General features: G+C 42.3%; 1 protein-coding gene across 1 annotated transcript; it reads right to left on the reverse strand.

Moving 5' to 3' along the window:
• Nucleotides 1-2,500: 2,500 nt before the first annotated feature.
• On the reverse strand, nucleotides 2,501-13,019 carry LOC134455304 (uncharacterized). The gene is made up of 4 exons (XM_063206326.1): nucleotides 12,935-13,019; nucleotides 10,899-11,060; nucleotides 8,955-9,074; nucleotides 2,501-2,839 (listed from the first exon to the last, which is right to left on the reverse strand). Exons 1-4 carry the CDS (start codon nucleotides 13,017-13,019, stop codon nucleotides 2,526-2,528), a joined length of 681 nt encoding a protein of 226 aa, XP_063062396.1. The 3' UTR covers nucleotides 2,501-2,525.
• Nucleotides 13,020-13,224: the final 205 nt, after the last annotated feature.

Raw genomic sequence — 13,224 nt, forward strand, 5'->3', positions numbered from 1 at the left:
TTTATTCATTTTAATGATAAACTAACAAAACAGTTTTCACTACGCTGTAAATAGTTATTAAATGGTTAATAGTGCATATATAATATGATTATAGATACTTATTAAATAATAATAAAGTAATTGTAAAACACTCACTAAACATTTACTGGATATTATAATACACTAGTAGGCCTAATAAATGGTTTACTAATGGTTTGTAGTGCACCTACGAAACTATTATAATTACTTATTAAATAATAATAAATCAATTGTAAAACACTTAATAAACATTCCTCAATGACAACAATATATCACTAAACACTTCACTATTGAATAATGTAACTAACTGTAATTCTATTATAAACATATTATTATAGTATAATTAGCATTATTAATGTATTACTGATACATAGCTAAAAGCTAGGGAGAAGCTCACTATAATTTCCAGAGCATTATAAATGTATTAGTAATAAATAGCTACAGCTACAGAGAACCTTGAAATAAAGTTGGTAGAGCATTATAAACGCATTTCTAATGCATAGCTAACTGATATACAGAACCTTGAAATAAAGTTGGTAGAGCATTATAAACGCATTTCTAATACATAGCTAACAGCTATACAGAACCTTGAAATAAAGTTGGTAGAGCATTATAAACACATTTCTGATACATAGCTAACTGCTATGCAGAACCTTGAAATAAAGTTGGTAGAGCATTATAAACGCATAACAAATGGATATCTAATAGCTATGCGAAACCTTGAAATAAAGTTGGTAGAGCATTACAAATGCATAGCTAACTGCTAGCAGAACCTTGAAATAAAGTTGGTAGGGCATGATAAATGTATGGTAATACTACTACATAGCTAACAGCTATGCGGAGCCTACTTAACACTGTGGTTCTCACAGCACACACTGTTGCCAATTGATGGTCAAACTGATAAAAATAGAAAAGAATGTACGCCTTTGGAATACAGAAACAGACACAGTGTTCTTCATTAAAACAGGTTCTTTTATAAAATCTTAACATTCATTATTCTTATACATTTCTCACAACAGAATAATCATTCTCAGAACTTCTTGTTCAATTGTGACTTCCTGCTGTTATCTGTGCACATGGTAAAATACGTTTCTCATAGTTTTCAGCATTTAGCAGATGCTTTCATCACCATGCAGATGGTTGTGTACAATTCTCAGCTTTTTCGTACATTATCAATTGCTTTTGTCATATCACTCAAAAAGCATTGTCACTGAATACACAAAACTATCTCACCCCCCAAAACATTTAGGCCCTTTGTCATAGTTTAAGTCTTGACATGCAAAATGACTTACCAAGCTGTCATAATGTGGTAAGCACTGTATAATTTCCATTGGATCTTTATCTACAAATGTGATCTGAATTGCTCACAGGTAAATATTGACTCTCTCTAATCAAAGGCAATAGAAGGGATAGAGAAAACAGGCATGCAATACAACAATAGGCACTGTACTGCATTATATTACTCTATGCCTCATGTGCCCTTTATAATTACGCTCCACACAAAATTACAATATTTCCCTAGAATATCACAAGACAGTAAGTGCACTTTATACAGTATCAGTGTATTGTTTCAAATTTATTTTGCTTTACAGTTCTAGACTTTTTTCACATGGGCTTGCAAGACAAGTAAAAAGGGATGGTAGAGGGCGCATTTTGACACCTCAACCAGAGTTTGCTATTTTTCCTATTTTGCAGTGATCAATGTAATATAAAGTCGAATTTCCATCCAATCTAAACAACATTTTGCTTCAGAAAAGATCCTCAAGAGTGTACTATTCAATTGACAACATGACAAAGCGATTTGACTAGCTTGTCCATACACGGACCACACTATGACACAATGACTAACCATTCTGCTAGCACTGATATGTTCATTGACACAAAAACTTGGGTTTTGAGCAAGAGACTCGGTTTTGCAGGTCATCCACGGTGTTTTGCCATTTGTTAAAGCTGTTTTGAGAATGAATATTATGTTTTGCAAATTGCGAGAGAGATTCGAGAAATGTACAAAACCAATTGAGAAATACTGTAACACAGCACTCAAGCGCACACTGCACACATCAACATAGCTCAAACTTGTGATAGAGTTACGGTAAGTGACATTGTGCCATAGATTTTTTTTTTTGCTTTGAAAAATTACACCTCCCATAGAGTTAAATGATTGAGTTGTACCTTTCTCCTGTAGTTAAAGCCATTCTCTGACTGGCAGTGCAAATTCTCGATCCAAATTAGCAATTGACATTGAATCCTAGAAGACCAGCTAACAGTTTGCTGGTCTCATAAGATTCAATGTCAATTGCTAACTTGTGTCGAGAGAATTTGCACTGCCAGTCAGCGAATGGCTTAAATTACAGGAGAAAGGTACAACTCAATCATTTAACTCTATGGGAGGAGTAATTTTTCAAACAAATAAATAAAAAAAATCTATGGCACAATGTCACTTACCGCTTGCCACTTAAACTTGCCACTTAAACTTAAGCTGTAAAATGAACATGTTTCCAAAAAGTTTAAAACTTTTTAGAGAAAGGCACCAGCCCTCTCTCCCTCTTCATTTTTTCCACTTTTGCCTTCAGTTCCTCATCACCCCGGATGGCCTGGTGGCAGCGGCGGGCAAATTCCCCGAGCGTTACCCCTGTATTTGCTTCTTTAACGGCAACATACTTTTCCGGGTCGGCCAAAGCCAGCTCAGCAATATTGGCTGTGGCCCTAATTGTAAGAGCATTGACGCCCGCTTTTTCGCAGGCCGTGCGAATCTTCACGCCCTTGGCCGTATTGGCCAGGACCTTCCTGTATCGGTCCACCGCCTCATCAGGGTCACGAGCTGCAAGAAGCAAAAGATACATAAAACGTATTATGGATGGTACAAAAAGTGCTGTGTGTTGCAGTGCTTCTTGTGCTTAACAAGAAAGATTCCTGCAGGGTCCAGTAATAGGATATTGTAGTGCAAAATAAGAATTGGAAAGTTGAAATAGTATGACTAACTACATTGCATTCTCACAGAAAATACTGGAAGCGGGCTTGCCTTTTGGGGCAGAGATGAGCAGTTTTATTTTTGATATCTCTATCCCTAAATTAAAAAGAAACTACTATTGAGAAAACAAAACTAAAATAAATGTTGGAAAGACCTTGTGTGAGAGACAGAGACGGAGAGAGAAGGGTCTGGGTTCCAGTAGGTAGCCTATAAAAACTGTCTCACATTATCAAACATTATCCAATTAATAGGCTATCCAAACACTAACTGAAAACAACAATGGTCATATTTCGTCAGGAAACATGTTGTACACAGTTACTTACAGAAATGCAACACTTAATTTTGATGTTTAATATTTGTGTCACTTTTTTGATCGTGCAGCAGCGCGCACACGCTCATACAAACAAAACTCGAAATGAACCTCAGTTGTTCTCACAATGCAACACGCACGTTGTCCTTTGTTTGGTTTTGTGATCTGACATTTTGTCAAGTTCAGGAATGGATGCAGATGTAACAGACGAGACAACCTGTTACACAGATGCTGAAATGGAGCATGTTTTCACTAGGCAGGCGGTCAATTGCCTGGTCAACACCAGACCTAATCACAAGTGAGATTAGGTCTGGGTAGTTGCCTATTGTAAATTCCATAGGGGCCGGAATACTTGGCTATTATGACACACTGCCCTGCTCTCTGATTGGGCAGAGAAACTGTAAAGGTTGGAATGCTTGGCCATTATGACACATATCCCATGATCTTGGACGTTATGAGTCATCCTCGCCATATTGTCTTTCAGATCGAAACGATTGTGTAGAACTAAAGGCAGTATGGGAGTTCCCAGGCTAGGCGGTCAATGCGGGGAAGAAATAATGTTGTCTATATCCACATCGACCTCAACATTCGCCCGACTTCAGACACTTCCCTTATTAGAGCGTAGCGTGGTTTATGAATTTGGGCAGGCGGAGCATCTCGCTCTCTCGCTCCGCTCAACATCTATCTCCACTCAACATGCATCGGACGGTGCATGTATGAATCAAAAAATGTTCACGTTTGATAAAGCCTTCTTGGTCAGTTGTTCATTTCTGTGCTTTACCTTCCGACGTTTTCCCAAGTTTTCGTCTCGCGGAGGTTGCACAGGCATGATAATGCACGTGCTGGTTAGACACATTTCATAAGAGAGAGGTGAATGGAAGTGTTACTCGCACATGTGCGCCCCTTTTCTACTTGATTTTTTTAAACGCATATGCAAACATTTGCCTGTATCCTGCTGTTTTCTAAACTGAGGGGTAACAACTTTGGCAGGGCGCATCGCGATTCTGCGTGGAAGGGTCGCGATAGGGGTTCGTGGGTCTGCGTTCCGCGATCCCTCGGTTCGATGCAATATCGTTACAGCCTTAATTGATCATAATTCATATTCTGAGGGTTGTTGTATTCCATGCTGTTGTGTAATTTGTAGAGCCAGAAAAGAGCTTTCAAATAACACCACAGACATCTTTTTGTGACTTACATTGACTGATATAATCAATGCTGAATGTATAGTGTCCTACACTCATATGTAAACCTTTCCAAGTCTGTTTCTCCCTTAATATTGGCGTTAGATCCACACAAATGCAGATCTGGGGTGCTACCTTGCTACTAAATCGGCACACCAAGTATGATTGAAATCTGTGTCGGTCGGGTCCCAAAGTGTCTGATTTCACATGAAATAATCCTATAGAATGCTGAGAGAAAGTGACAGTTGAGATGGAACCCTGTATTGGCAGCACCTGTTCTGATTGACTGTATGGCAGTTAGTATTGTGCTCTAAGGCAGAATCAAAACAGTTTCTAGTTTTTAGATCGCTGTTGTTAAAAAACTAAAAGAATTGGCACATGTCCTTTGCACAGATTGGAGTCACACGTGTGATCTTTCTAACAGTCGTTGAATGAAGTGTATACCGTCTTTTTTGGACTATATGTCGCTCCGGAGTTTAAGTCGCAACAGCCCAAAAATGCATTTTGAAGATGAAAAAAACATACCGTAATTGCCGGCCCATAAGCCGCTACTTTTGTCACACGTTTTGCACCCTGCGGCTGTTACGACGATGCGGCCAATTTGTGGATTTTTACCGGCAAACTGTGATGTTCTTATATTTAAATAAGGGAAATCTACACGCAGCTCTGCATTTAGTTACTGAACACTCCCATCTAGTGCCCAAACTATGCAATTGCGTGTCTTTACCGCCAAAACGTAACCGGCAGCCTGCATCTGACCAATGAAAATGACCCTACTGTAGTTCTAGAACTAAATTACAATGTACCAAAAAGTTGCGATAACGTTCAGGTTGTCACACTTCGGATCCGCCATTTTACGCTACATTACGCTCACTCAAGATGGACAACAATAACTCTCGTAGAAAGGCGTATGATGCTAATTTTAAATTGAAGGCGATCGAGCTGGCCATTCGAGATGGAAACAGGGCTGCTGCACGTCACTTGGGAATAAACGAGTCCATGGTGAGACGCTGGAGACAGCAGCGTGATGAACTTTCCCAGTGTAAGAAGACGAGGAAAGCCTTCAGGGGCTGTAAGAGCCGTTGGCCCGACCTTGAAAACGTCTTGGAGGACTGGGTGAATACCCAGAGAGCCGACGGTCGAGGCATTTCCACTGTCCAAATTCGTCTAAAGGCGAAAACTATTGCCACAGAAATAGGAATTGAGGATTTTTGTGGTGGACCATCGTGGTGCCTCAGATTCATGCGAAGGAAGGGCCTGTCCATCAGAGCGCGAACGACCCTGTGCCAGCAACTCCCTCCTGACTACGAGGAAAAGATCGCCAACTTCCGTCACTTCATTCATGAAAAGATAGCGGAGCATTCAATCGGACCCAACGAGATTGTGAACATGGATGAGGTGCCGTTGACGTTTGACCTGCCTCTCACTAGGACTGTGAACAAGAAAGGTGAATCGTCAGTCACGCTGAAAACAACTGGGCACGAGAGGACTCACTTCACCTGTGTTTTGAGCTGCACAGCATCCGGCCAGAAGCTGCCACCGATGGTCATCTTTAAGCGGATGACGATGCCAAAAGAGAACATACCGAGAGGAGTGGTCGTGAGGGTGAACAAGAAAGGATGGATGGTCGAAAGTGTGATGAAGGAGTGGTTGGCGGAATGTTATGGCAAGCGACCAGGGGGATTTTTTCGCAGTAAAAAGGCATTGCTGGTGCTGGATAGCATGAGAGCCCACATCACGGATTCCGTGAAAGAAGCTATCAAGAGCACCAACTCCATCCCAGCTGTGATCCCGGGCGGCACGACGAAGTACCTGCAACCTCTCGACATCAGCGTGAATCGTGCCTTTAAAGCAGCACTCAGAGTGGAGTGGGAAGTATGGATGACCAGCGGCGAGAAATCTTTCACCAACACTGGCCGAATGCGAAGAGCAACTTATGCCCAAGTCTGCGACTGGATCCTGACGGCATGGAGCAAAGTTAAAACCACCACCATCGTCAATGGTTTTCGGAAGGCAGGACTGCTGCGTGCGGAAGCCGACAACACCGGCAACTTGTCCCAAGACGACAGCGACATCGACTCCGACACGGAAAGAGAAGCAGCTCGCATGGAAATTCTTCAGCTCTTCAATTCGGACACTGAAGAAGAGGATTTTAATGGTTTCAGTGCGCAGGAGGAGGGCGATTATGAGGAATAGCATGGCTGATCTGGTAGGCTAACTTATGCTACTCTCTGTGTGAATGGCTGTGCTTGGGAAACTGTGTTTAAGTTTTGTGTTGAAAAGTTTTGACGCATTTTAAAATGCTGGTTCTGTGTTGAGAGCATTTGAAGCGTGAGCTGGTTAATGGAAGTTAAAATCCAAGAACACCGTCATACTATTACCGGTAATAGCCATGATCGGAGCCCTGTCTTGGCATGAATTTAATGGCTGTGTTTACGGAAGTCAGCCATGGAGAAAACCAATGAACTGTGAGAGTAGACGCAGCCTACCGTAACGCCCATAATACCGGTACCCTATGGTAAAAGTTGCATTTTGAAGCATGGACTTGTCAGCTACACCACTAGAATTAAAACAAAAACGAAAACAAAAAACAAAACAAACATTGATTTTATGCGGCTTGTGCGTCGATGCGGCCAATGTGTGTTCTGTTGTTGATTTTTTTTTTAAAGTCGTGGCTGCGGCTTTTCCGCCGGAGCGTGTTATAGGCCAGCAATTACGGTATATACGTCGCACCGGACTAATCGTCGCACATTTTTGAAAGGTTATTCTATCCACGGAATCTATGTTGTGATAGCTGGCGCATAGTAAGCTGCTGCTCAAAGACGGCATTGTTTTATAAACCAGCATCTGAAGCAGTGGCAACGCATTCAGAGGTGATGGTAATGCACCAACTAAGATGGTTTGCCAACCGCCATAAAACCACAAAAAGAAAAAGAAGAAGAAACAGAGATAACGCGCCATGTTGCCCTGTAGTCAGAACCACATTCAATTTTCGGCATTGTTTTGCGTTTGAACCGTGGGAGGGTTCGAGGCAACTTTGTTCCGTCTCCAGAGCACGCCTTTCTTTACCCCCTTTTCTGAGACTCCAGCCCATGACGGTATCAAAGGTGAGGGGGTTTTCATCCATGTTGTGTAGCCTATGGTAGTGTCACGTTGTGCTCGTTTGTCAGAAACTTGCGGAAATGACCGATTTTCACCTGGAAGTCGGCTGACTGTCTTTAATAACACAGACGCTCGTTCTCGGATAGAGAGGCGATTGCGTTGCATAGCGCAATTAAATCCACGAGAGGGGATTGTATTGCATAACGCAATAAATCCACAAGGTCCCTGACTTCCGCAAAAAGTCCTATTCATTTCTTTGGCAATGTCATGGAGCCCGTAACAAGACCGTTGACTCGCAGCGCGCGCGTTGTTCGAGAACACATTTGTCCTGTATTGAGCTCTTCTTCTAGACGTGGGCCTTGAATCTTCAGATAGCTTTTTTTTTTTTTTTCACAACATGCACATTTTCCTCCGCTTTTCTCCAGTCCCCAAACAGTTTTCCATTGCATCCAAACTTTCGTTCAGCTGCCCTATTGCCATTTTCGGCTGCATATTTAATTACTTTCAGCTTGAACTCAGCAGTAGGCTATCTTAACTTCTTTTGGGTGGTATATTTCTATTCAGTCGTCATTGTAAATGCTAATTTTTGTTGTGGTAAGTTGCAACATTTTTTCTATCAGTGGTATTAGGCAACACAACATAGGCCTAGTTGCGCACATAGTGCTCGCCTGTGGAGAAAAAAAAAACATCTATATGTCGCACCAGAGTATATGTCGCATGTCCAGCCAAACCATGAAAAAAAGTGCGACTTGTAGTCCGAAAAATACGGTAGGTTAAACGGTTCAGTCACAAATTAACCTATTGTGGAAGATGTGCTGACCTCTTTAGAAAGGCACTTCAAGAATCAATAGGAACAGCCATTGGGCCAGCCCAGCACTTTTTACACACCTGCCATTTAAAAAGTAATGGGAGTTGGGACATGATACTTTCACCGTTTGGAGACCTCATGGAGCTCGCTAACAACGCATCAACTAAACTTCTAGGTGAAAGTGTTGATGTTTTATGAATGAAAAAGCATCCTATACTCTAGGGCTGTCCACGACCAAGTATTTTGTTGGTCGACCAAAGGACGTCATTTACGCAGACTAATCGATTAATCTTCAAGGGACCCAGTGAAGGTGGGGTCTGTCAGAATGGTGTCCACCTTCAATATAGGCCCTTAGTGCAGGGGGAAATCCTGGTTTGTATTCATATTACAGTTTCCCCACCTCTGGTTTATAGATAATTAAGTGCGTGATACTCCCGGGATGGTGAATACTATGAAAAGCAACATGTAAGAATGACCACTAGGAAAATATGTCCCATTTGTAGTATTTTTCATTTGAAAAATAATTAGCTTTAATAGATAAATAGATTTGTAATCAAGTTTTACCTCTTCTGCAGTCCTCGCTGTGTCCGCCTCTTGACTTCTTTGACTTGCCCTTGTCATCAGAGGAGGAAGATGAGGAAGATGAGGAAGAGCTGGAATAGCGTTTTCTGGCTTTGGATCGGCCTAGACGACACACACACACACACACACACACACACACAAAGAAATATTACATCACTTCTGCACCACACAAAACAAAATTTAATTCATGCCGTAAGCATACAAGGCAGCCCAGCAAGCAGCCAAAGGTGGAATGGACGATACCATGAAGAAGGACAGCAACACTTATTGACTACTCTACTGAAAATAGAACATATAACACTGTATGGTCCGGTTCTCGATTCTGATTGGCTGATAGCCGTGTTCAATCGAGCATAAACCCTAACCTTCCACTTGAAGATTCTATGCATGTCTTAGTTAGACCCAGCGCATCTGCGACAATAATGAGAATATGTTGCAGTTTGGGTAGGGAGTCTGCAAGAAGAGCACATCTGTGCATTTCACTCCTGCGGTGTTATTCACCCCTTGTGTTATTCACTCCTAGTCTCAATCACCTCCCCCTTTGTGTGAGGACTAGGAGTGAAGGCATCAATGTGTCAAAGGCGAGGTACTCCGAATGTGTTACTACGCCTGTCATTACAGTGCCATTTCTTTATCTAGGTAGGAAATCGCCATGTTTCATTTTGTTCAACAACTTTTGGGTCTCTTCACTAGTAGTGCAGGGATGTTTAAATAGCGAACACGTGGAACAATTTGGTCGCTTCATGCTGCAATTTGGTCGCCTCATGCTGCCTGTCTGCAAAGCTGAGCTGCTAATGAGTTTGGGCCGAGCACGTTGATGACTGGGGGCGTGTCCAAAGTCGAGACAGGTCAGGAGGAGCTCCTCTTAGGTCAGAGAACACACTTCAGTACACTTGGTTTGGTCTGTTTTGATGCAAATTGAATGCGCACGCAGCCAGGGATTCCAAAATGCTGGGCGGCTAGGTGTTTAACATTGGAAGTTCCATTGGACCAGTGTAGTGTGTGCTAAGAACCTGTTCTGTAGTCGGCTGAATGTTGTAGCGGTTTCTGTACGCCTACCAACTTTATTCTGGGATAACTATCGTAACGTGAGTACAAAATCGATTCCTATGCTTTGTAAATGAAGTTCTATTCTATCACAACAATCACACCTGAGGAGGACGTTTGAGTGACTGCAGCTTCCAAACATTCAGAGGCTGCCGCCGACCGTGAAACCCCGCCTTGTCAGCAGTGGCTAACACTTTGCAACGCAATGTAGAATTCCGAGCGACATAGTATGCTCTTCTAAACGGTGTCACTGACAATACCATGTGCGAGCAAGTGGACAAAACTGCCAGCCAACAAGACCACAGGCTCTTGTCATACACTGTGCAGGTCTCCAATGGGACTTCCAATGATAAACACTGAGCTGCCTAGCATTTTGGAATCCCAGGCTGCGCGTGTACTGAAAAGTTAACAAATATTCAAAATGTATGTATTGATACACAGTGGACTGTTTTTAAAGAAATTTGGTCAGCGATTGTAACAGTGTAACAGTGTTAGATAAGCAATAAGCCACTTGAGTCCGTGGGTTATACTCTATTGATAACAGCTAAGGGAACGTTTACGTTTATTTCCCTTGCCCGACATCAATCGAGCATAACCCACGGCCTCTCGTGGCTTATTGCTCAAATACAGTGCAGTGTAACCAACAATGATCTGAAGTGGTGGGTCAATAACGTGGTCATGGTAAATTTGGAAGAAAAACAAAACAAAATAAAACATCAGAATATGCAAACTACCTAAATAATGAGTAAAATTAAGCATTTGGGGGCGATTTCGTAAGCCAAGAGACATTTGTTAACGTGCCCTAAAGGGTGAAAGTTGACTGGTGCGCACCGGAATGATATTAGTAAAAGACTATGTTGTAAGAATTCAACGCTTTACCTCTTTTGTGGCCATGTTTCTTCTTGCTCTTGCTCTTTGTGCTCTTCTTGTGCGTCCTCCCTCTTACTCTTCTTACTCTTCCTGCTCTTCTTGTGGCGTCGGCGTCGATGGTTCGAGGAGGAGGAGGAGGAGGAAGAGGAGGACGAGGACCTGCTCCGTGAACTGGAGCGAGAGCGGGTGTCTTTCTCCGATTTGTCCTCGGGGACTTTCTTTGGGGGGTTTTCCTTGCCTTTCAGAACAAAGCGCGCGCACGCACACACACACACACACACACACACACACACACACACACACACACACACACACACACACACACACACACCAAAACAGTAAACTAATGTTGCTGCCGTAAATGAATTGCCTGTATGGTGTAAAGGGGCAGCCCAAATAGCAGGTACCATGCTCACAGTACCTCAGTCATGAAGGAAAATATTGTTGGTAGTGTTGTTGGCATGTCAGTCCCAGACTAGTGGGCCTGACATGGTTTGGGGCATGAATCCTCTAGAGAGTATTATGATCTGCTTCAGCAGTCACAGAACATGTTGACATGCATGTTTCTATAGGTGAAATTCAGCTCTCCAATGTTGACTGCATTCATGCATCCCCAAACCATGTCAGTCCCACTACCATGCTTGACTTAACAAATGGAACACTTTTTAGTAATCACTTGTTTACCATAACACACGCTTGACACCATCTAACGCTAATTAGTTTATTTCAGTGTTTCTCAAACTTTTTGTGACATCCCCCCCTTCAGAGGAAGGGTGTCTGACTGCGCCCCCCTCGAGCAAAATGGTTACGAAAATTCAAATAAATAGGCCTTCTTAAAGTTTATTAGAGCCTAATACACGTATATGCCCTATGATGTTCTCTAAATTTTAGTGCATAAATTAATGAATATATTGTGATTGTAAAGTGAATGTGTTGACTTAATGGCAAAGCAGAAAAGTATTAAAAAAGAAAAACCTTCTGACTTCACGCGCCCCCCCCTCCAATACCTCCGCGCCCCCCTAGGGGGGCTTCTGCCCCACTTTGAGAAACACTGGTTTATCTGATTCTCATACGACACAACATGGTTCCAGTTTAAGAGAAATGTCTTTAATGTTCTCCTATGAAAATATGAAAGTGAAAAAAGTGAAAGCCCATTGGGAAATGCCAACTCCCATTGTCATTGTGACACAGCACTCCACAGCACACAAGTGAACACTGCACACTGCACACAACGAAATTGCATTTATGCCTCACCCGTGCAAGGGGGCAGCCCTCAGTGGCGCCCCATGGGGAGCAGTGCGGTGGGACGGTACCATGCTCAGGGTACCTCAGTCATGGAGGAGGATGGGGGAGAGCACTGGTTGATTACTCCCCCCACCAACCTGGCGGGTCGGGAGTCGAACCGGCGGCAACCTCTGGGATGCAAGTCTGACGCTCTAACCGCTAACCCATGACTGCCCCAAATATATACGTTCAAATCTGCAGTAATGTGTACTTCTGTGACACACTGTACTATGACTACTGAAGCATATTACGATCCTGTAGCAAGTGCAGCAGGTGTTGTACTAAGCTTACTTTATGGACATTTTGGGAATTACGGTGTTTATTACGTAAAGGTACACTGAGTAGAATGTGGCCAGAATGGGTACTGCAACCATTCTGTTCATTGAAACTGTGCTGCCTATTACAAAATGTTAAATTGCCATGAATATTTCCTATATTTACTAAGTATAACCAAAGTATATTAAGTTTTGCAGCTAAAAATGTCTATTTATGTAAATTCAAAATGGTGGACCATGGAGAAGATCCCCTTTTCGTGTATGAAAAGCGCAATTTTCCCAGTCATAATGAATTCATTGCTTAGTCTTAGTGAATATACCAGTATATAAAAAGACAGAATTTGGTCATATGCAGCACAGTTGCAACGAGCAGCATAAAATAGCAACACATAATCTGGCCATCATCATACATAATACACATTTAAAAGACATTCAAACAGTTTGCCTATGATTGATTTGAGTCACTATGTTGGTTATGAACCTTACCTTTGACAATCTTCAGAAGAGCATCCCTCTCGTCTGTTAGATCTTTTATCTTGCTTCGCAGCAGGGCCTCCCCTGTTGGTGCCATGTCTAAACAAAGAATGTCATATTGAAATTAATCGCAAAACTACATATCCCAGTTAACCTAGCTATCTCATGTATGTAACATGCAGACCAAGCAACTTAAAATATCAGAAATAAACACAGACCTCTATCGGATGAGTACACGTCGTGACACCTATGCTAAAACGTGGTAGTTTGATCTGCATACAGAAAACGCTTACTATTTAGAC

The sequence above is a fragment of the Engraulis encrasicolus genome, chromosome 9, assembly GCF_034702125.1.
Source record: "Engraulis encrasicolus isolate BLACKSEA-1 chromosome 9, IST_EnEncr_1.0, whole genome shotgun sequence".
Classification (NCBI taxonomy): Eukaryota; Metazoa; Chordata; class Actinopteri; order Clupeiformes; family Engraulidae; genus Engraulis; species Engraulis encrasicolus.

Coding starts and splice junctions, on each gene's coding strand:
- LOC134455304 (XM_063206326.1), bottom strand. CDS start 13,019: ATGGCACCAACAGGGGAGGCCCTGCTGCGAAGCAAGATAAAAGATCTA. Junction 9,075..10,898: donor GAAACATGGCCACAAAAGAG/GTAAAGCGTTGA, acceptor TGTGTCGTCTAG/GCCGATCCAAAGCCAGAAAA. Junction 2,840..8,954: donor CAGCGAGGACTGCAGAAGAG/GTAAAACTTGAT, acceptor TGCTTCTTGCAG/CTCGTGACCCTGATGAGGCG.